Consider the following 21,298-nt stretch of genomic DNA (forward strand, 5'->3'; position numbering starts at 1 on the left):
GGATGCCAAACGTCCTGTATGTTGATATGGGTGGTGGTTACAAGGACGTATTTTTGTGTAAAAATTCAAATCACATATTTCAGATTAGTGTATTTTACTGTCCTAATCATATCCCCCCCAAAAAAAAGATTAAAATAATAATCTCTAAGCCCCATCCCAGACCAATTAAATCAGACTCTAATAAGCAAGTAGAGTTGATGGCCATAGTCCTAGGGGAGGATTTTTTTAAATCCTGTTTCAAAGGCCACAAATCTTTTTAACAGAAAAAAAAATCTTTATTCCACTACCTGCTAGTAAGAAATTAATGAAAGTAACTGAAATTTATGGAGGGGCCTATGTTTGTTTAAGCCCTATTTCCAATCCTGCAAGACCACCTTGCACGATAGACTTGGTTTGTGAGTCCCATTTACAGATAAAGAAACTGGGGTTCAGAGAGGTTACTCTCTTACCAAAGGGCACACATCTAGTAAGAGCAGACCTGAGAGCTGTGTGAGGCCCCAGGGTATACATCCTGAGGGACTCAAGCATCCTTTCTGAAGGCAGTAAGTAAATACCATCAAAAGGCACTGGGAGACCATCATCCTGACTCAAGCTCTAACAACTTCTCAAAGTAGGAGCTTTTTGCTGTTACAGGAACGATTTCTGCAAACCGGCAAGCCTAGAGTCAGCAGTGATTAAATTGCCCCTTGAAGCCTTTAGCCACTTGCATGTCGCTTTGTCTTTGGGGTCTCATCTCAGCAATTCATTTTAGCTTCAGTCTGCACCACAATCTCCAATCTGTCATGTCTAGGGCAAGAAGAAATGCCCTCCTAACAAGACTCTGGGCATCACTGAGGCTGCCTGCAATCCAGGCTTCTACAGAGTCAGATTCTTCATGCGCAGGTAACGAAGCTCATAGGAACAGGAGAAAACTGCATTAAAGCAGAAAATGACAATTCAGAACACACACCCATTGAGTGACGGCATTTAAGAAATCCTCAAAGCCCTTAGCAATGTAGCTGCCAAAAGAAAAAAAAAAAAAATGACTTATTAAAAAAAAAAAAAAAAAGATCCAAGTAGAAGTTATAATAAGGATCCATATACATACAGCAGGTTATAAAATTACTGCAGCATTAAAGGTGATAACAGCATAATGTCATCTAGTGTATATGAAATCCTGGACAATATAAGATGGGTTGCTTAAGTATATAGGCTAATACTGCCTAGAACACCAGGGAAATAATAACTGCATGTAAGAGGGAAAATATTCACTTGGTAATTCTGCATCACCTTTCTTGGTACTTGCAGGAGACAAATGGATGACATCTCAGCAGTTCTCTCTGTACTCACAGAACTTCTTTCTTAAACCAGGCTCTGTGGTTTGAGCTGAAAAGTTGGAGGGGAGGGAGATGTTTCTGTGTTATTCCTTTACCCCCTGTTCTGTTTCTAAGATCTCACAATGGATAGTGGAAAGGGAGGAGAAGGAACTAAGTGGAGCACTTGAAAAAGGGTAGCTTTGGCAAACTGCACACCAACCACCTTTCCTTAGAATCCAGATATCTGCAGAATCCAAGACTACAGAGTTGGAATGTATTTAAATCCAATACTCAAGACTATACTAAAACAGGATATTAAAATCCAAACTCCAAACTTTAAAAATGAAGAATCTAAGGCATAGGGCGGTGAAGTAATTTGCCAGAGCTGATTTACAAAGCTGGTTTCCTGGCAGAACTGGGTTTAATCAAGCCATGACTTATTAGAGCCCTTTCCTATAAATGATCTCATGAATACCCTATACCTTAATGAAGAAACTAAGGTTAAGAGATCCTATTGTTTTCCCCTAAGCTTTCCCAGTAAGTGGCAGTTCTTGAAGCCAGCTACCTAGAATCCTCTAGTATTCAGAAAACTGCCTATGTTAGTGGGTGGTTAGCAGGCAAATGTCCATACCTGTACTAGGCTTCATTTGTCCTGATTTGCCCCAAATGGAGCTAAGCCATTTCTCTCTGCCCACATCCCAGTCAGGGGAGATGGCATTACTGAGTAAAATATATTCAGGCACCTTCAGGCATATGCTATACTGAGAAAATTGAGACAAAAGGCTAAGGATGTTTGGGCACAGGCAAGAAGCTGTATTACAAAGGTACATCACTTCCATATTCATTTGCACATTTTTCCTCATAAGAAAATTAGGCTTTAATGTAACCTCAATTTCAACCTTGTTGCTTTATCGCCTAAAGCCCATTAAAGAGCTATTTCCCAGGGCCAGGAACTTATGATTGGAGGTCAGGAGGCTGGGGTTTTAATCTACTCATGATGAGACTTCTTTCCTGGGGCTCCACTTCTCTGTCACAGCTCTGTCCTGTTCTGGGGGCGGGGGGAGAAATACACCCTACATGGGTATAAGGCAATGAGGATTTTCTCTTACCACACCAAGGCTGGCTTAACTGCCACTGTGTGTCTATGAGAGTAGGGGAGGAGTGGGGTGAGGCAGAGTTTTCACTGATTTATAGATCAATGTCAGTCAAACCAAGCAGCTATGCCTGCAAATGTACCACCCCAGATAATCAAAGGGCAAAGTATTAGCTTTTTTCTCTTCCTGCCCTTCCACCCCACCATTCCAACCCCAGCATTCTCTGGACTTAATCACAATGTCTAATTCACTTTAGGGGACATGTGAAGGGCCCCTAAAGAGTTTTTTCTGTCCTTTTCCCCATGCCTCAGATAAAACTAGCAACTGATAAGAAGTATTCTTGACCCCTGGTTCTTAAACTTAGATACACACTGAAGCATATAGGTAGTCCCCAAAATTTCTTATACTTAGGCCCTCCCCCAGGTCCTACAGAAATGCTGATATAATTGGTCCTGGTGCAGCCTGGGCATTAGGATTTTTAATGGCCCCTTGCCTCCCCTCTAGGTTTAATATGGAGACAGTTTTGAGCAGCACTGCTTAGCTGAGGCCTGCATGAGATTTCCCAGCATGCCTCTGGTCAAATGTCTTCCCACCCTTTATGTCCACCTCTACCAAGGAAGAAGGAGACTGTAATCACACTGTCCACTCCCTCCATGCCAATGGCACTTATCTCTAGGTAGGATGTTGGTGAAAGACAGGGACAATTCACACAGATTGCTTCAAAGTTCTTGAAGTGTCTGCTTATTCTACTAAATAAAATGCTTATCAGGGATCAGACTCCCATAAGCACAGGCAAACAGTCTTCAGAGACCCATTTGAGGTTCTTTAGTCCCAAGCGCCTAGCACCACACTGGCTCTGCTGCTTCCTTTTCAAAGCAAATTTCCTCGCTGCTCCCCAAGGCTGGCTTCCTGCCTCTTGGCCCATTATGCTGCCTGGCACCCACAACCATAAGGTATCAGCTCCTTTTCCTTTAAGTGATTCCCTTATCAGAGCTCAAAGATAATGCAAACACTAGGAAAATACTATTTTTATATTCTAGTGGGTACAGCTTATAATAATTCATGCAGGCAGGTTTTGTTTCCCGAATATTTGGATCCTGGCTGCAGTCTACCTCCAAGCAGAAACAAAGTGGATACATTTGGGGTGGGGGGGATGGTCCCTCCTCCTTTGGATCCTGATTCAGCATCCTCTCTGCCAGCTTGAGAGCAAAGTGTGGAGTTGGCCTGACAGTTCTTGCTTCTCATAAAGAAGCTCAGAAAGACCCAGACCAGACGAGTGTCAAACTTAAACATTGCTATCTAGCCAGATTATCTCAAGAGAGTAACAACATAGCTTCTGACATAGGTAATTTTAAAAGCAACCTTGTCAATATTTGTTCAAACTTTTCTTAACCTTCCCTTGATTTTTTTCAGCATACCTCTTTCCTAACTCCTTTAACTTTCAATCCTGCTTGGTAATAATGAAACCTGGATCCTAATCTGGGTACTGCTAATGAGTAACACTGAACGCCTCTCTGGCCTCAGTTTCTGCATCTGATAAGGAGATCACACTTCCTGGATTACTGCTGATCTTTCATTGGACCTCACCTGACTCTATGACTATAATCCCTTTTTATTCCATTATAATCCTCAGGGCTTCTTTCCTCCATCTAATCCACAGCAGGCATTAATAATGTTATCTCTCCTCATACAGGTTTTCCCTACCAGCCCAAAGAATGTTCCTATTTGGTATGATTTGGTAGATTATTTTCTTGGATGTGGAAACACTCAAAAAAAAAAATTTTTCCACATCAATTAATGTTCAGTAGCGTTCCCAGACCCCAAAAATAATCTATCAAGTCATATCAAATAAGAATGTTCTACTTTCAGACAGTGAGGAGACCAGTACAATCCACCCCTTCCATTCCTATTAGGGAAAAAAAGTGTGTAACTGGGTTGGTGGGGGAACAGAGGATCAAAGAGTTTATTATTATTATTTTTTAAATAACTGTGAACTCCTATTATTACAGCATTGAAAATAAATTGGCTATAAAATATCAAACCACTTATTTTCCCCAATAAATGTCACATTTTACATCTATTAACATTTGTATTCATATCAAAGACAATTATCACATTATTGCAAAAAGTGCATTTTGTGAGGACAAAAAGGATGAGGATACTATAAAATATGACATTAAACACCCTCCATATTTATATAAACTGATAGTTTGGGAATATTCTTGGTGCTGCAGGTAAAATGGTATTATCTGTCAAATTATAAAATGGAGGCTACTGCCCCTGCTTCCCCACAGTACAGTTGGTTTCTGTACTGGTCCTATTAGATTACAAAATATATGCATTTTACTTCTCTGGATGGTTCTCAAACAAGGGGCAGGAAAGATTGCTACTTTCCTTTGCATTTATGTTTAGTTCAACTATACATCAAATCATTCCATAATTTGTTATTTGATTTCAAACTGTCTCTTTTATAAATATTAGATTTGAATATAATAAGTTCATCATACTATTTTAATTACTTTTCTACAAATTTAGTACTTTTCACTTGACTGAGCTTCTTATTCTTTCACTTAGCAAATACAGCTACACTTTTGCTTCTTTTATTGTGCTGCTGTTTCTCCTCCCTCCCAGGTGAACCAGAACTAGTGTGAACCTAAAATTCTCTATTTTCCATCAATGCCCTGCTATCAAATGTTTTTGATTTGTGTAAAATCAATGCCATTATCACATTTTAAAAAATAAACTAGCTAAAAGATAGTGAAAAATGGTCATGTATTCAGCAAGTAATACGGCCATAGCCACAGGAACTATGACATAGGATCCAGAAAAGCAGAATTTCACATTGGGAAACTATATTATAATACCAACTGACACAAGTATTAATGCTGTGATCTTTCTGAAGTTTCCTATTACATTAAATTACAGTTTTGCAGCGAAGCTACGAAGACTTCTGGTCACTTTTCTCTAGAAAGGGCCTTTTCAGAGGCTCCAAGGAATTGACCTCAGCATCACTCATTAACCACCTTCTAGTCAATAAGCACACCTGGAGTCTCCATATCCTCCAATCAACAGACACTCAAATGCCTTTTTTAAAATGTGATTAATGTATGAGGACAATGAAGAATACTAAATGAGAAAATTATCAATATTCCAAGAGTTGCAATTAACAAGTCACTAAATTTTCACCTATTCTAGATGCCAGATACTTTTCTTGCCTTATCCTATCTAATCTCACAGTACTACCCCTTGTTCCCCCAATCTGATAAAGATAGCTATCCCCAGTTCACAGATGAGAAAACTAAAACTCAGACTAAGTAACATGACCAGGGCCTCAAGGCTAAAAAGGGGCAGAGTCACTACTGAACTCTACAGCCTGTGATGTAGCCCTTGCTCACTCTACCATACTGTACCACTGTATGATCAAACAGGCTAGAATGTGGTGCTTAACAGACTTAGGTACTAAAAGTCCATAAATCAAGGGAAACACTACCTGCATTTTGCTCTTCCAATATATTTTTGGAAGAGAACAAATTGCCCTGGGAGAGTTAGTGTATAATTTCATCTGGAGCATTGTCCTTCTGTAGTGGCAAACTGAAACATACACTAAAATCAGATTGCAATTAAAATCCAATTATAAATATATTACAATATTAGACACCTACCCAGGAAAGATCTGGCAGGGGACCTTCCCTGAAAAGCAGTATGTCACAGTCTTCACACTGCTTCCGTGTGTACTTCTGACTGCCCTCAGACCTTGAGTGTGTGCTAAACCGTGCCTGGCAGCCTTTCTCTGAGAGGAAGAGGATTTGTTTTATTTCTCATGACAGAGTAACTTTAATAACACCATTACCAATTTACTCTGGAGGATGACATGTGAGGAATATTAAGTCTTCCTCAGGCAGATTATTAAACACATTAAACACAGCATTTAAACTGGTGGAATTCAAGAGATGAATTTGTGTGAGATCAAGAAACACAGGTTAACAAAAAAGATCCACGTGTACCTTTCACGCCCTATGGTCCTTTACTTCAACAACTTATTTCATTGATGTAAAAAGTTTAGCAAATATTTATCCAAAGAAAGGGGCAGTCATTCCCCCACTATCCAAGATCATCTTCCCTTACCACATGATACACATACCAAATGAATGGCAGTATCAAATATGCAGTATATCTGATGATCCAGGAAATTTCCTTGCAGTGGCCCTTGAGAAGATTTGCACTGAGGACATTTAATTTTCCTTCTTTTTTTTTTTTTACACCGGTCAGAAAGGAAACCTGCACTCTTATGTTTGTTGCAGCACTATTTATAATAGCAAAAATATGGAAACACCTTAAATGCCCAAAAACAAACCAATGGATCAAGAAAATATGGTATACATACATACTGGAATACTACTCAGCAATCAAAAAAGATAAACTCATGCCATTTGCAGCAACATGGATGGAGCTGGGAGGGTTTATGCTAAGCTAAATAAGTCAGAAGGAAAGAGGTAAATATTAGATGATGTGGAATACAGAGAAACTGAACAAAGGGTCAGGAAAAAAGACAAAATTTGCAAGCGAACCACAGATCTGAGGCATACAGCATGGGAGGGGGCAGGAGAGGGGTCAAAATAGGGGAAGGAAAAGCACAAGGGACTATGGTGATGGGTCATGGGTGCTATGGTGGTGGAAGAACTATAGGTACTACACCCAAGGGAAGAAATAAAATTTTTCCAAAAGTTAACAATGTCAGAAAATGAATATAAAAAAGAAAAAGAAAAAATAAGTTAATTTTCTTTAATTAGACAGGGCATTTCAAAAGGAGAACTCAGGCTTCCAATATTTTTGAACAATTGCCTTTAAGTTTGTCATGGTTAACATGGGCTATCCAGATGGATCACCTCACAAAACTCCTCCCACTTGCCCATCCAACTCAGCAGCAAGGGCACAGTACCAAGGCTGGCTCTCAATAATTTTAATTTATGAAAAGGTCCATGGGCCAGGCACTGGACCCCCACAGTTTCTTTTTAAGTAGTCTGGCATAGACTACGAGGCCATACCAACTTCTTACAGCTATGGGACAGGTGCTAATTAATCTACCTAATTATGCAGTCAGTAGAAGAGGCTTACCCATAGGATTCAAACCTGAAGAAAAAAAAAGAGAAGGGAAAAAGAAAGAGAAAATGCTTTTAGTTTCACACTGAATTATAATTTCAGGAGTCAGCTTACCTGTCAATTCTACTTAAGTTGGATTGATTCCTGCATTTATCCTGTATCACAATTGCTGTGTGGACTTCTCCCCTCCCCACCAGGGGTACACTTAAAAAGCACTACCAAAAAAAATGATAAACTGATCTGAGAATGATTGGCTCACTTTATATGTTTAACCGCAAATAAATCAAGAAATGGGGGGGGGGGTGCCAAACAGTACACAAACTTAAGATCAGTCACATGAAGTGTGTAAGACCCCAAATGATGCTGAAATTCTAGAAGCTCCTCTTTGTACATAACTACTCATAGGACTCATCTCTAGAATTCCCTGGGCCACCGTACAAATGAATATAATTACAGATACCATAAGCACAGACCTATGAGGCTGTTGATTATGTTAGATACTCAGGGATACTGGGAGAGAGAAATCCTGGGGTGTGCAATTGATTTTGTCACATATACTCCCTTGGCCTTTCCAGCTTTACAGAGAAGTTGAAATGCTCTCCTCTGGTTCTCAACTGCCAGGATCACATATGAAAGCTGTGATATCTGTTAGGGAAGGGCAGAGGAGAACTACTTCTTAATTTCCTCCAGGGAAGTAAAAACAGATCACAAGGGATCTAGTCTCTCCAAACACAGTCCAACATTGGCAATGGATCCCCAAGAGAAAGGAAGTCAAGATAAAGGAAGTCAATTCACATGGGTAGCCTGTGGCTGTAGGAATGACAGACCCCACCCAGACCTACCCATTAATTTATGTGCCACTCAAGAAGAAATACTGGCCACCACAGAAGTGGGCCTATGTCCTGTTTCCATCAACAAATGCCCCCGACCCTTTACAAGATAATAATTTAGTATCGTGAGTTAAAATAGCTGAAAATAATTTTTTAAATGAATAATTTAAGAATTCACATGTCTCGTTAACACTAAATGACTTTCCAGCTGGGCAGAAAATCAAAATCTGCATTTGGCAGTTTTACAAGTCATTATGGAAATATGTCTACTCTTTATTTGATCTCCTATTTCTAGATATCTTCCTCACTTCTAGATATTTTCCTCCTCTGTATGCTACCGAAGAGGCTAAAAAATCAGAAATCATTTGGGATTTGAGGGGGGGAAAAGGTAAAAAACCTGATGTTTTAACACATCAATCTTTTTTGGAAAACATCATGTTAAATGAAAGAAATCATATAAAAGGCTATATATTTTGTGATTCCATTTATATGAAATGTCCAGAAAAAGGAAACAACACAGAGACAGTAAGTAGATTAGTGAATGCCATGGTCTGGAGGTTGGGGATTATCACTGTTTAATGAGTGTGAAGTTTCTATTTGGATTGGTGAAGTTCTGGAACTCTAGATAGAGGTGATGGTCGCACAACACTATGAATGCAATTAATGCCATTGAACTGCTTTTTTTATTATTAAAATGGTGTATCTTACCACAATAAGAATGTTACCATGTTCTAAATGATAAAATTCAATGTTTGGGTTCCACTGAACAACAGTCAAGTCAAAGGAACAGCAATTCCCAGACTTCTGCTCTCCCTCTGCCACAGCTTCATGAAGGATTAAGGCAAAAGAAGTTCCTCCTTGACCTGGTTCCTGCTTTTACCTTGGAATCCTGGGATTTGTATGTAACTTACAAGAAATTAATGAGGACAGAGAAGACCACCTTTCTCTCCCTTCTGGGCTGAAAAGTCCTAAGAGAGTACATCAAAGCTGTTTGCAACCTACAGTTCATTAGCAAAGTTCTGAATGTATTCAGTTTCTTAAAAGAATCCACAGCATTGGGAAATTGAAGATGCCATCTCAAACTCCAAGATGCTCCGGACAGTCAGATCCTGGCACATCTCCCTTCTTTCTCCAAAAAGGAAGGAGAAAAACAGGAAAGAAGTAAAGGAAGCATAAAGAGGATGGACAAGAGATCTAAAAGTATGCATAGAAACCATCTCCTGAACTCTGAGTGCCTAATTAATATTTTTCCATTGCTCTGAAGAGTCATAATAATATCGGTAATAATGGCATAATTTGGCTTCTTTATAGAATGGAAATAACTAGGATTTGTTTGGGAAGGGGTGACACATGTACAGGTCTGGTTAATGCTAACAATATTTGGCTTTACATGATCTTAAAGCTAAAAGGGGCTGCAAAACCTCTCTCATCTAAGAGGAGAAAGAGAGGCCCAGAAAGATAAAGTAAGGCACCTGAAGATATGAAAAGAATATTTTATGGTGGACTTTGTAGATATTTGATTCTCTGGAAATTGAAGAATCAAGTGAAAGCTTTGTTATTAGCAGGGTGATCGACAAAATAAGTTAACAGGTTCAAACTATGACTCACCAAGTAATAACTGAACGGGCCCTGAAAAAAAAAATTTACCTCCTTTGGACTTGATTTCCTCATCCATAAAATAAATATCTATGTATCTATGAGGTCATTATAAGTATTAAATAAGGAAAATACAGGTTAATGATTTAGCAAAAAAGTGGATCATAAATATACACTGCAAGAGAGTTGGTGGCATTACCTCTATTGAAATCCACCAGGGTGGGTTTTTCCTGTATATTCATAATAAAATATCAGAAAATGCATTAAAAAAACAAGTTAGGGCTATAAGAGAAAGCAATGAGGAGAAACCTCCCTCACAATGGAGTGGTGCAGTATCGCTAACATACTGCTCCTAAGGAGTGGCTGAGATGCAAGTTCCCTGACCCAGTATTAAAGCTTTCCCAATTTTCCCAGCATATAAATAACGGTGGCATGTATATTTGGTTCCCAGATGCATCCACTAATCAACCCTCTGTAATATCCAGTGAGGCAAAACATAAATCACTCAAGAGCTAGTTCACTAGTGTTTTGTGGGAAGGCTATATACTTGGCCTGCAAGGTGATACCACTTTTGAACACTGGGTATAAACTTGACAGTCACTAACATTTCCACCTTCTCTTCACCAGAGAATATCTCAATAAGTCTCCAGATGACCTGATCCTTCTCATGTCTCAGCACAATCTTTGTTCCTTATGCATTTATCCATTAAAAATACTTATCTTGAAAGTTTCTGAATCATCTGTGGAAAGTTATTATTATTATTATTATTTGCCAGAGAGACTTCTAGCATATTTAAAGAGGAGTTGTCAGGGCAGGGTAGCCAACCTCTCAGTAGGAAACAAGATGTAAGCTCTTTGGAAGCTATGTCTGTGGTGGGTGGGGTGGCAGCAAGGACTGAGAAAGAACATAAGGTGTTTTGGCCATTCATTGCAAAGTTTCAGAAATTGGGATCAAATTTGTTAGGATACAGAAGTAATGACATTCCTAATATCAAACATGGTATTTTTTACTGTTAAGGTCCTAAGCACCTTGTATATATTAATTCATTATATATGAAATGAAAGTCAGTATTCCCAAATCTGAACCCTGATTTGATACAGGGGTAAGACATTGAAGCAAAAGTTCCATTTCACTACAGCAGGCAAGTACGAGAGAAAGAGGAAGGGATTGAGAAACAGGGCATAACTCCTCTGTTCTGCCATCAAATGGTTCTAGGCCTCTTCTGTAATATTTCACCATTGGCAAAATGAAAATACTTCATTGGAAAAAAACAGCAAACTAAACTGGGGGTGGATGCTGGACCCTAGTCACTGCCCTAGAACACATGGGGAGACCCCATTATCACTCCTGGCATTCCCCACAGCAGCCTTCCCTTTCTCCTCTCACCCTCTCTCTTTCTTTTTAAAAGAGAAATCAGATTTGCATTCAAGTCTTTAAAAATGAGGGAATTTGCTCACTAATCTGTCTATTCTGGGTATAAAATGGAAGTAGAATTTCATTGAAATGCATAATTTAGAGTGGTTTATAGAAACCATGCCATTCTGGAAAAATAAATTCATTTTAATTTCCCCAAAGTATAACCACATTAAATGCTAGCATATACATGTCAACAGGAAAATTATTAATTTTTTATATCTTAACGGATATTTGAATGATCAATAATCCATGACCTCCATCATGGCAAAACAAAGACGACTCAGCCAAGTGTCTCATATGTTAGATGGTTATTGCTGCTTTAAAATTTTTTGCCCTGACAATAAATTTCAATCATACATGCTTTTTTTTTTATAGGCATCAAATACCCCAGTTTAGGCTTTTTTCCTTCTTTTCCATATTATCTTTAATAATCTCATGATACTGCCATAAATAATGTCAAAATATGAATAATGAAAATGTAAATTTCAATGTGCTATAATTACAATTCTAAAAAAAATGAAGTGCAATAATTAAGGGCTTGTTCTTTAGCAATTATAAACATAAATAGAATTTCCTTTGACTTTTGGGTACATTCTGTCGTAACAATACTGCTGTCAGAAATGCAAACAGCTGAAAGAACAAACTCTGACTTTACCTACTGTTCTATAAATAAGGTCAAACTGCACTGCTGGCGGGGGAAACACAGCCCAGTTCGACAGCACTATTTGCTTGGTAATTTATATGATTGACCTGTATAAATGTGTGTCATTTCTGCTGTTGACACTTTTATAAATATAAAGAACGCACTGAATAAATCCTGCTATATATCTCTTTGTAACAAAATGGAGCACTTTACTGTTGTGAAATCTGGCAGTTAATAAAAATAGCCTGCTTTTTATTAGATTCTTCTGACTATAAGAACACAATAGTTTAATAGTAAGTAAGCATGGTTTCAAGAGGTAAATTCTTTAAAAGTCAAACTGTAAATACTAGAAAATGTGTAAGAAAAACAACCACTTTGTACCGTCTCACCAAAATTTGTCTTTAAGTACTTTCCAAATTATTAATATGTATATAAAATAATGTCAATCAGATAATAATACATGAAGTTTTGCCTGGTGACTGCTAATGCCCTTTGGGAGTGTAAAGAGAAAGCAATTCTGACACCTTCCTGAAACTTCACTATGAGGGCAGTGGCGATGCATAACTCTCGCAAGACCTCAGGTAATGACTGTAGTAACAGTAAAATAAATTGAATTTACCCATCCAGCAGGTTTACATAACCATCTTTTTGTGAAAATGAAACAAATGAAAACAAAAATGATCCAAAGCAAAAACAATCTGGAAAAGCATATGTTAGGATCAAGAAACCCCAAAAGTTGAAAGGTGCTGTCTGATCACAGAAGGCGGCGGCTAGCGGACTGAGTGATGGTCAGGGGCTGTGTTACAAGGCCAGTGGTCGAGGACAGTCCAGACAGAGGCGCGTTGGCTCGAGCTGAGGTCCTCTCAGGCAACAACTACATCCATGCCACATTCACTCTCCACAGTTCTCTCCAGCCCAAAGGAAACCAGCCATTCGTTGAAATTGGCTGCTCTGGCACCATCATCGAGGTTTCTTTTTAGTTCCAGAATCTGAGAACATTTGCCTTGATGCCAGCCCCTATCTTTTCTAACACCTACCTTTCTTCCTACTGCATCATTAGGCTCAGTGAAAATAAATGTCTGACTGTAGCAAAATGCAATAAAATCCCCCTAAAGGAAAGCAAATCCTCATGAACATCTTATCCAAATGCAACTGCAAAGGGAAACCAAGTGTGTTGAAAAACCATTGTCTGGCCTCTTTTATGATGCGTCTGATTTCTTGTAGACTCAGGCAGGTAGAGCATGGGTTTCTGGAACCACAGTTGACTAAAAAGCCCGAGGCCTCTTTCCTGCAGAATGGCACTATGAGATGCCCAATTTAGCACCTTGATTTAGCCATAAAGACTTCATTGAAACTTTATATCCCTCCCTGAAACTGAGAAGTGGCTTGGCCAAGACCAGTCTGAAAGTGTAGAGGGATCTGCTGGACTTGGAGGACCCACTCATGATCAAAACAATTACTGACTGCCAAGTTTCTTGATCAGTTGGCCTTAGAAAGCATGTCCTTTGCCACATAAGAACATCTAGCATAGAGCCCCTGGACTGCAGCCTGCCACTGGTATTTGAACTCCAGCTCCCCACATGACACTTTGTGTCACAAGGGCTCATTAACAAGGTGTGAGGGCAATAGCAGATCTCAGAACTCTAAGCCAGGATCAAAAGAAAACATGTGGATCACTTAGAAAATAACAGAGGAGTTACTTAATGAATACTAGCCTGTTATTAACCCATAAGGAATTGAGCAAAGATTCCTGTTTTCAATAACGTGGGAGGAGTTAAGAAAAAAACTGTGTGACAGACCAAGTTTGATTTATAAAAATTGTTAAGTGTGCCTCTCATTTTAGATTACCAATTGTATTTCACAATTTTCAAACCTGACTTGGGGATTGTCTTCGGCTCAATAAACAGAACATGAACAAGTATCTGACAGGTCACACCTGTAGATTTTTCAGAGTTTTATGGGCCTTCAGGAGAGCAGACATTTTCCTTCGTCACCCCATTCTTAACTGACTATTGACACAAGAAATGTAGCCCCTTCTAGCATAGTAGTGTGCTTAGCGATTAAGAGAACTCACCATGTAAGGTTATTCTTGCCCAGGATGACATAGTTTCAAATTTAAAGTTAAGTAGTGTATTGCGAAATGTGCATGAAAAGTGCATCTTTTGATCTTAACTACACATTTAATCAAGGGAAACATGTTTTTATTCTTCAATGTCTATATAATTATTCAATTCTCTCATTAGTTTTTAGAGGATGTACATGAAAGTCAATACTCAATACTTGTTGTTAAGAATAAACTTCCTTTTAAAGGTGGGAACCCTCACAGGAATAGAAATCAAAGCAAAAGACAGCATACGTGGTACTTAAACCAGGAACTTTAAAATGGATGAAATACAAGTTCTCTTTGCTAAGGTTTTCTAGTTAATTTATCAGTTCTCAAATATAAGTCAATGCATCTCTGTGATGCCATGTTTTTTTCCAAATGTAATTTCCATCATTTAAATAGATTTTTTTTTTCAGTTAGTATCTTCATTCCCTTTTAATCTGGAATGAACTAAATCCAGAGCATCTTGGTCAAATTCACTAGTTCCTTAATTCAGTCAGCATTTCTGATATAGACTTCCAAGAAGTCAGGAACAGAGGAATTCAATTTGACAGTCCATTTCTTGAACAAAGGGCCGTTCGTAGAATGAACTCAAGAAATATTAGAAAATACTAAGAGTATCTCACCACCTCCTGTTTTTTTACAAGAGCAATGTGTTCATTTCCTTCTTCTTTATATTATTTTGTTTCTGGCAAGATGTACCAGTTAAATGTTTGCTTTAACAAAACTTTTGTGTTGTTATCTGTTTATATCATAACTTTGGAGAAATAATATGATATATTCCACTTACAGCAAGTGCAGACACAACCTACCAATAAAGCCTATTTTGTTCCCCAAAGTGTGAGAATAATATCTAAGTGTGAGAGCTTTTCTCACACTTTGATGTTATTCTCACATTTGTAACGTCAGAGACTTGTATTTCCACATTTTGAAGGAAAAAAAAAAATACCTCCCACCATACCCAAAAACCATGCAGCAATAAAATGCAAGCACATCCCCAATGCACAAGTGTTTGCCTTGGCACCAGGAAAGCACAGAGTAGGACCATGGGTGGTAAATGAAGAGAATCAGTTCAAAGTGATAAACGGGCCCACAGGAAAATCTAATGGACATCAACCAACACTGAGAGTCAGACCAGACACTTCACCCTAGATTAAATCGGAGACAAGCAAGTAAGGCCACTGAGATCTGACCAACCAATGCCAACTGGCTGTCTTTCTGTCACCTCTGAACATTAGTAAAACCAACCTATGGCTGTCTACATAGGCTGGGTAAAGAAGTAAAACAATGAAAGCTTGGGGATGAGGAGGGAGAAAAAAGCACTTAAGGTTCTTCCAAAGTTCAAGAAAAGGGGCTCTTAGAAGTTCAAGTGGGACTTATTTTGAATATCTTTATTACTGGCCCTCTTTTTTAGGGACTGAAGCTGATGTATGATTTCTTCCTCCAGCTTATGCTCTTAAAATAAGGCTCCTAAATACCACATTTATTCTAAATTCAGAGAAGATAGCCTCAGTTTTGCATGATAGCTGCTGGGCTATGCTATGCAGGCATTCACCCATTCAAGAAGGCATGCCCCAAACTCCAGTGGCCTGGGACCAAAGTTGCGAGTGAGTTTTCTCTCCAGACCCAAAGAACATGCCAAACATTTCCCCAAATAAATGAGAAGATTCCCACACAATCTAGATTACCAATTTTAAAACTGTTTTCTGACACTACAAACCCTGGCACGTTTTATTTCTCTGCAGGCTCTTTATCACTTAATCCACAGCACATACAATGCTGAAACTAGCAGCAGCAGCAGTTACTATCTAACTTTCAAAGATTTTGGAAGCTCTCTGGAGCAGAAGGCAGCCCAAACCTGGACAGCGAGTCCTTCATTTTCTTAAAGAAACAAACCTTAATCACTGTGCTGAAAAATTAATAAATAGCACACAAATGCCCTCCTTTGTCTACATCCCTCTTTCTCAGCAGGGTGTGCAGGTAGCTGACTGAGCTCCAGTGAAGGAGACATTAGCCTGCAGCAGTGAATCACCACGCCCCTGCTAGGGTGTGGGGCCTTTGCAAACACAGTTCTCCAAGCCACAAAATGTACCTGCTCAAGGTGCTCAAAACAGCCGAACTACAGTGAGCATTCTGAATTTAAAACGTGTGCTTAGATGAGTGCCACTCTCACTGAACAATCATTTTGTACCATGTTAAATTAACATAGTAATGGACAGCTATAAAATTACACATTTCATGCATTAAATTTAATGATGAAATAATAGGTAATAACAAGTTACAATTCTGATATAAATATAACACAATCAGTAAATCTACTCAATAATGGATAACTTTAAATATCCATTTCCTGGCCAACAAAGAGGAGCCTATAAATTGGAAAGTTATTGTCCACCAGGACAACATAATTACCCTAGAAAGGCACAAACAAGGGATTGTTATACTGAAGCTTATGTTTTATTTACATTGTATTGTATTATGTATTATTTATACTGAGTTATTTGTGAGAATTTAATACAGTTATCATCTTTATTTTGACATGCCCTTTCTGTTATCATTTTTATGCCTTTAAAAAAAAAATAAAAGCTTAACTCACATGCTTGGAATAAGACCAGAACAAAGGTGGTAATTCTTGGTAATCCAAGAAAGTGAGAAACATATGTATTTGGTTCTTTAGATTCATTTGGGTTTTTAAATTAAACAACATGATTTATTTTTACTCATTTTTTTCTCTCTCTAATTATCCATGTGCATGAGACACTTTTTAAAAAAGAAGTTCTTTAAAAAAAGTGACTCATGTAGACGTGGGATGAAGCTCGATGGTTCCCTGTATGCTGACTGATGTATGAATAAAAATATTCAGAACGCAGACTTACACAACGTGAAAACTCATTGCTTCAGGTTGGCTGTCATTACTCCCTCAGGGCAAAGAAGACCACTCTTAAAATGCTCAAATTGCAATGGCTGCCTGTTTTAAGCACAGATCTTTGGAAGTCCTTTGAAAAAACAAATGTGTGAGCTTTTATATAGCAAGAAACCCAAGTCCCTTAGTGTCTCGAGATCAAACCACTACCACCAGCAAAAATCGTGTGAACCACAGATTGAAGCTGCTACAAGAGATGGTGTGGGGGGAATAGGGGTGTTGTTCTGCACAGTCTAAACTGTTTGAAGGGACAATTGAGCTCCTTGGATATTAAGAGGTGCTCTAGGGGCAGGGGATAAGAAAACCATTCTAGAGGCCTCCCTGGTGGCACAAGGGGTTAAGACGCAACCCACGATGCTGTCAGCAGCCACTGCAACACGAGTTCGATCCCCGGCTGGCCAGGGAGCTGTCCACATGGTGCAGCAGACCTCTCCTGACTCGCCCTCTACTCCCCGCAGCAGTGTATTTCAGTCAATCTGCCTGTTCTGCTCCCCACTCTGTCTCTGGTGACTCCTCTCACCCCCCACACCTCTGGCCTGTACCCCAGCTCTTGTATGCATAAATAAATAAATCTTTTTTAAAAAAGGAAAAAAAAGAAAACCATTCTAAGTGAAAAAAAAGGGTAGGGGTCGGGGGGGAGGTCTGCAAATATAAAGCTAACCAAAGTGACAAAGTTTTTGTTTTAGCTGCAAATTTCTCATCTTTACTATGGCAATAGGCACTGGGAAGCAACAAAGGAGAGATACAGCATAATGGTTTTCCCAAACTAAACTGAACACAGAAATATTTTCCACTAAATGAGTACAATGCTGTCATTAATCCCATGTCTTCTGGACTCAGTTTGGAAAACACTTTATAACTTAATAGATTAGAACGATTAGTATATTTTTTTAAAAAAATTTTTTAAAGATTTTTATTTATTTATTTATACAAGCACTGGGTACAGTCAGAAGCGCGGGAGGGTGAGAGAATTCACCAGAGCCAGAGCAGGGAGCGGAGCAGGCAGAAGGACCGAGGTACACTGCTAAGGGGAGCAGTGGGAGGCAGGAGAGGTCTGCGCGCCATGTGGGACCCTCCTCCGGTGGCCGGGGAGCAGCCAGGGATCGAACAAGTGCTACAGAGGCTGCGGGCAGCTTTGCAACCCAGAGCACAACCGCTGCGCCACCGGGGAGGCCCTGATTAGTATATTTTGTCTGAAGAGATCCAGAATCTTATTTACTTCTGCAGAAACAAACACATCAACAACAACAACAACAAAAAAACAAATTTGATTTATAGTCCAAATGGCACAAAATTTTAAAAAAGGAGAATCTTAACATGACAACTTGTGGATAATTAGAAAGTTTTTGGATTTGCAGGGGAGAAGATGTGACCACATCAAACCAGGGACCACCTAAACCAGAAGCCTGAGGGCAACTCTGTAGCTTTAGGGGACCGTATCTTGCTGGGAGAACCACAACACTCTGAAAGAATCATGGTTTGATTCTGCAGGGAAAAGACCTTGAGGTGAACAGCTTGCTGACCAACCTCTCAATGCAATCAGAAACTGGCCCACAGGACAGCAGGTGTTCTGTGGGGGAGGTGTGGGCTTGGTTCCAGGGTGGGCTGGTTCAGATCAAATCTAAGATCTGATAACAGAAAGAACCTAAAAATAATTTACAAGAAAAAAATGATGCTCTCCCAAAAGTTTTCCCTAGACTTTCCTGCAAACTCTAGCCTATTTTCCTAGGTTTTCTTTAAAATATATAGTTAAAATAAATTGGACTGAAAGGAACTGTTACCTGATTGGAAGTTCCTCTCACACCAGGAAAGTTCTGCTAGATGCTGGAGGATACCATTTGGCACTTTTAAGACTTCATTTGCACATTCTCAGTTGTATTGCTAAAAATGTAACCACCGGTATGCATATACATTCACAGTACACTGAATGTACAATGTCAAACTTATTTTCTGAGAGAGAAAATTTCTCCTCAACATGTCAATTCTCCTTTTACCAGTGTCTGCTCACTTCCAAAAATGCAAAGACAGAGGAAGAGAAGTTGGTTCTGGTTTCGCTTGCCTTATGTTTAGGCAGAAGGCCAAGCACAGTGCCCAAACTTCTCAGCACACCACTATTCCTCCCAGACAGATCGGTATAGGTGCTTTTAAAGTAAGTTAGGAGTTACTCTGCCCAGTAGGGGTACTTAACAGGCCAGCACGAGTCACGTTCCTGACTGATAACCTCCTGTCAAAATTCTAATCATCCTTAAACATCCAATTCAAATGTCTCCACCTTCAACAAATATTCTATGATGTTCCCCTCAGATGTGACCTCTCCCTTACTGTTCAAAGGTTCACTGCTAGAACCTCCAGAGAATGGCCTGAGAGCAAACCATGCAACCAGGAATGGTAGGTTCCAACCATGGAAAGAAGAGTCGTGGAATGGTTGAAACCCCTGAGGAAGAGCTGGTGAGACAGGGAACCCCCAGGGAAACCTGAAATCTTTCTGAGGAATAGCCAGTGTGGGGTCAGGGGTGAGGCTCATAGGAGGTGAGGCTGCCTGTGCTCCCCTCTGGGGAGTTTTAGCAGGGGGTCAGTTCTTTTGTCTGGGTATGAACACTGGTACTCTGGTTTTAAAAAAAAGAAGAAGAAGAAACTACTGTATATTCATATTTGTGGAATATTTTTAGTCTTGTGTTTTTGACGTGTGAGCTGCCAGCACAAAATACACCAAACACCTTCCTAACTCCCTCAAACCAAATAAATAAATGAAAAGAGAGGCTGCTGAAAACCTTGACAAGCAGCTTGTCAAGAAAAGCTGTTTTTCACACAAGAAACCTCCTTTCAGAACCTTAAATCCTACCGATTTCCATCCTATTTGCAGTACCCTTATCTGTTAGTATCACAACGGAAAAGTGTAAATTGGACCAAAAAAAAAAAAAATCCTCCTTATTTTTAAAGCCAAAAACTGATCAAGGAGTTCTGACCACATTTCAAAAGGCTGCATTCGCATTTCAGATATGTGTGTGTATATATATATCCCTATATATAGATATGTAGAGAAATATATATACACACACATATAAATAATTTAGAAAGGGATACATAGTAACTTCTGGGGTTGAAGCAGTGTTCATAGATTTATCTCATGCACAGTGTTCTTCAATATGTTATCCAAAGTCAATGTTTATTATCAGTTACTTTTGGAATTCATGTAGAATCTGAAATGAAGAATTTATCAGAACAATTTGTGACTGGAACAGTTTTAAGCCAATGCACATGTTATTATGTAACCTTCTGTCCTGTTACAAAGTCTAACACAATTGCCCAGGACTAGAGAGATCCAGGAAAAGAAAGAGAAAAAAATACACCTACAAAAGTAGCAAAATTATCCCATTTAATTTCACTGTCCAGCATAAAAAAGAGGGTTAAAAAAGGCTTTTTTTCTAAAATTTTAAAAGTCAATTGGAGAAGAAAACTCAAAAATACTTTCAGTCAACAGTTTCAAAGACATAAAACTGCTAAGGGTGATCAGATGATATCACAGCCTAATTTTCTAAGTATAAGATCAAACCCCCCTAGCAGATACACCAAAGGCCCGCACACCTGCCTGGCAGGCATCACCTATCCCTTAGGTTTAAATATTATCAAATGGCCCTGCAAAATACAAACAAATCTCCTGCAGGAGGCACAGAAACAAACCATCAACAATTTGCACTTGAGCATACATTGGCCTAACAGTTCCTTAGTGATGAGCTGCCACACACAAAGGCTTAAGTAGGAGGGAGAAATGACAGAGTCCTGATGCCCAACAAAGGCATGTACCAGGTGGGACCTGAACTAAGAGGATAAGGGGAAGAGGCTAAAGTATGGGGAGGGTCTCCAAATAAAGTACACAGTGGGAGCAAAAGGGAACTAGGACAGCAGACCTTTCTCACATTGTGCCATAGGAAAATAAAAATATAGCTTTATATTGTACATAATATAGACCAATTTATAAAGGTTTTTGGTTACTCTAAATATCTCAAGGTTTTTCCATGGATTCTGAGTATTCCAGCTGAACCCACAGCTCCCACCCTCTCACTGCACTTGCAGGCACATTTCTCAGCAAGTGCAGGCACATTTCTCAGCTCCTCTGGCATCTCTCCATTCCTCAGGAAATATATCTGTTAGCTCCTCCATCTTTCTTTTTCAGCTTGAACAGGACAGGTCCAATCCTGACAATTATTAATTATAACTCAAATATTTTCCTCTAAAACATATTTAGGCAAGCACTAAACACACACACACACACACACACACACACACACACACTAA

The 21,298-nt window shown here is 39.1% G+C and overlaps 1 protein-coding gene across 17 annotated transcripts in view; it reads right to left on the bottom strand.

The window, feature by feature from the left end:
• The window catches only part of RORA (RAR related orphan receptor A), a 672,136-nt gene that overhangs the window by 590,699 nt on the left and 60,139 nt on the right, over window positions 1-21,298 (bottom strand). For 3 of the 17 annotated variants that reach the window (XM_054687757.1, XM_054687755.1, XM_054687749.1), the window contains exons 2-3: window positions 7,505-7,519; window positions 6,052-6,179 (exon numbers count right to left, since the gene is read on the bottom strand). The exons of 12 other annotated variants lie outside the window; for them this stretch is intronic. In XM_054687757.1, the coding sequence (XP_054543732.1) occupies window positions 6,052-6,179; window positions 7,505-7,508 (132 nt within the window). In that variant the 5' untranslated portion in view covers window positions 7,509-7,519. Of the gene's footprint in view, window positions 1-6,051; window positions 6,180-7,504; window positions 7,520-21,298 lie in introns of those variants that run through there. 2 more of the 17 variants (XM_054687778.1, XM_054687797.1) reach the window with 2 other exon arrangements.

Source organism: Talpa occidentalis, unplaced genomic scaffold (genome assembly GCF_014898055.3).
Source record: "Talpa occidentalis isolate TD23 unplaced genomic scaffold, MPIMG_talOcc4v2.1 talOcc4.11, whole genome shotgun sequence".
Taxonomy (NCBI): Eukaryota; Metazoa; Chordata; class Mammalia; order Eulipotyphla; family Talpidae; genus Talpa; species Talpa occidentalis.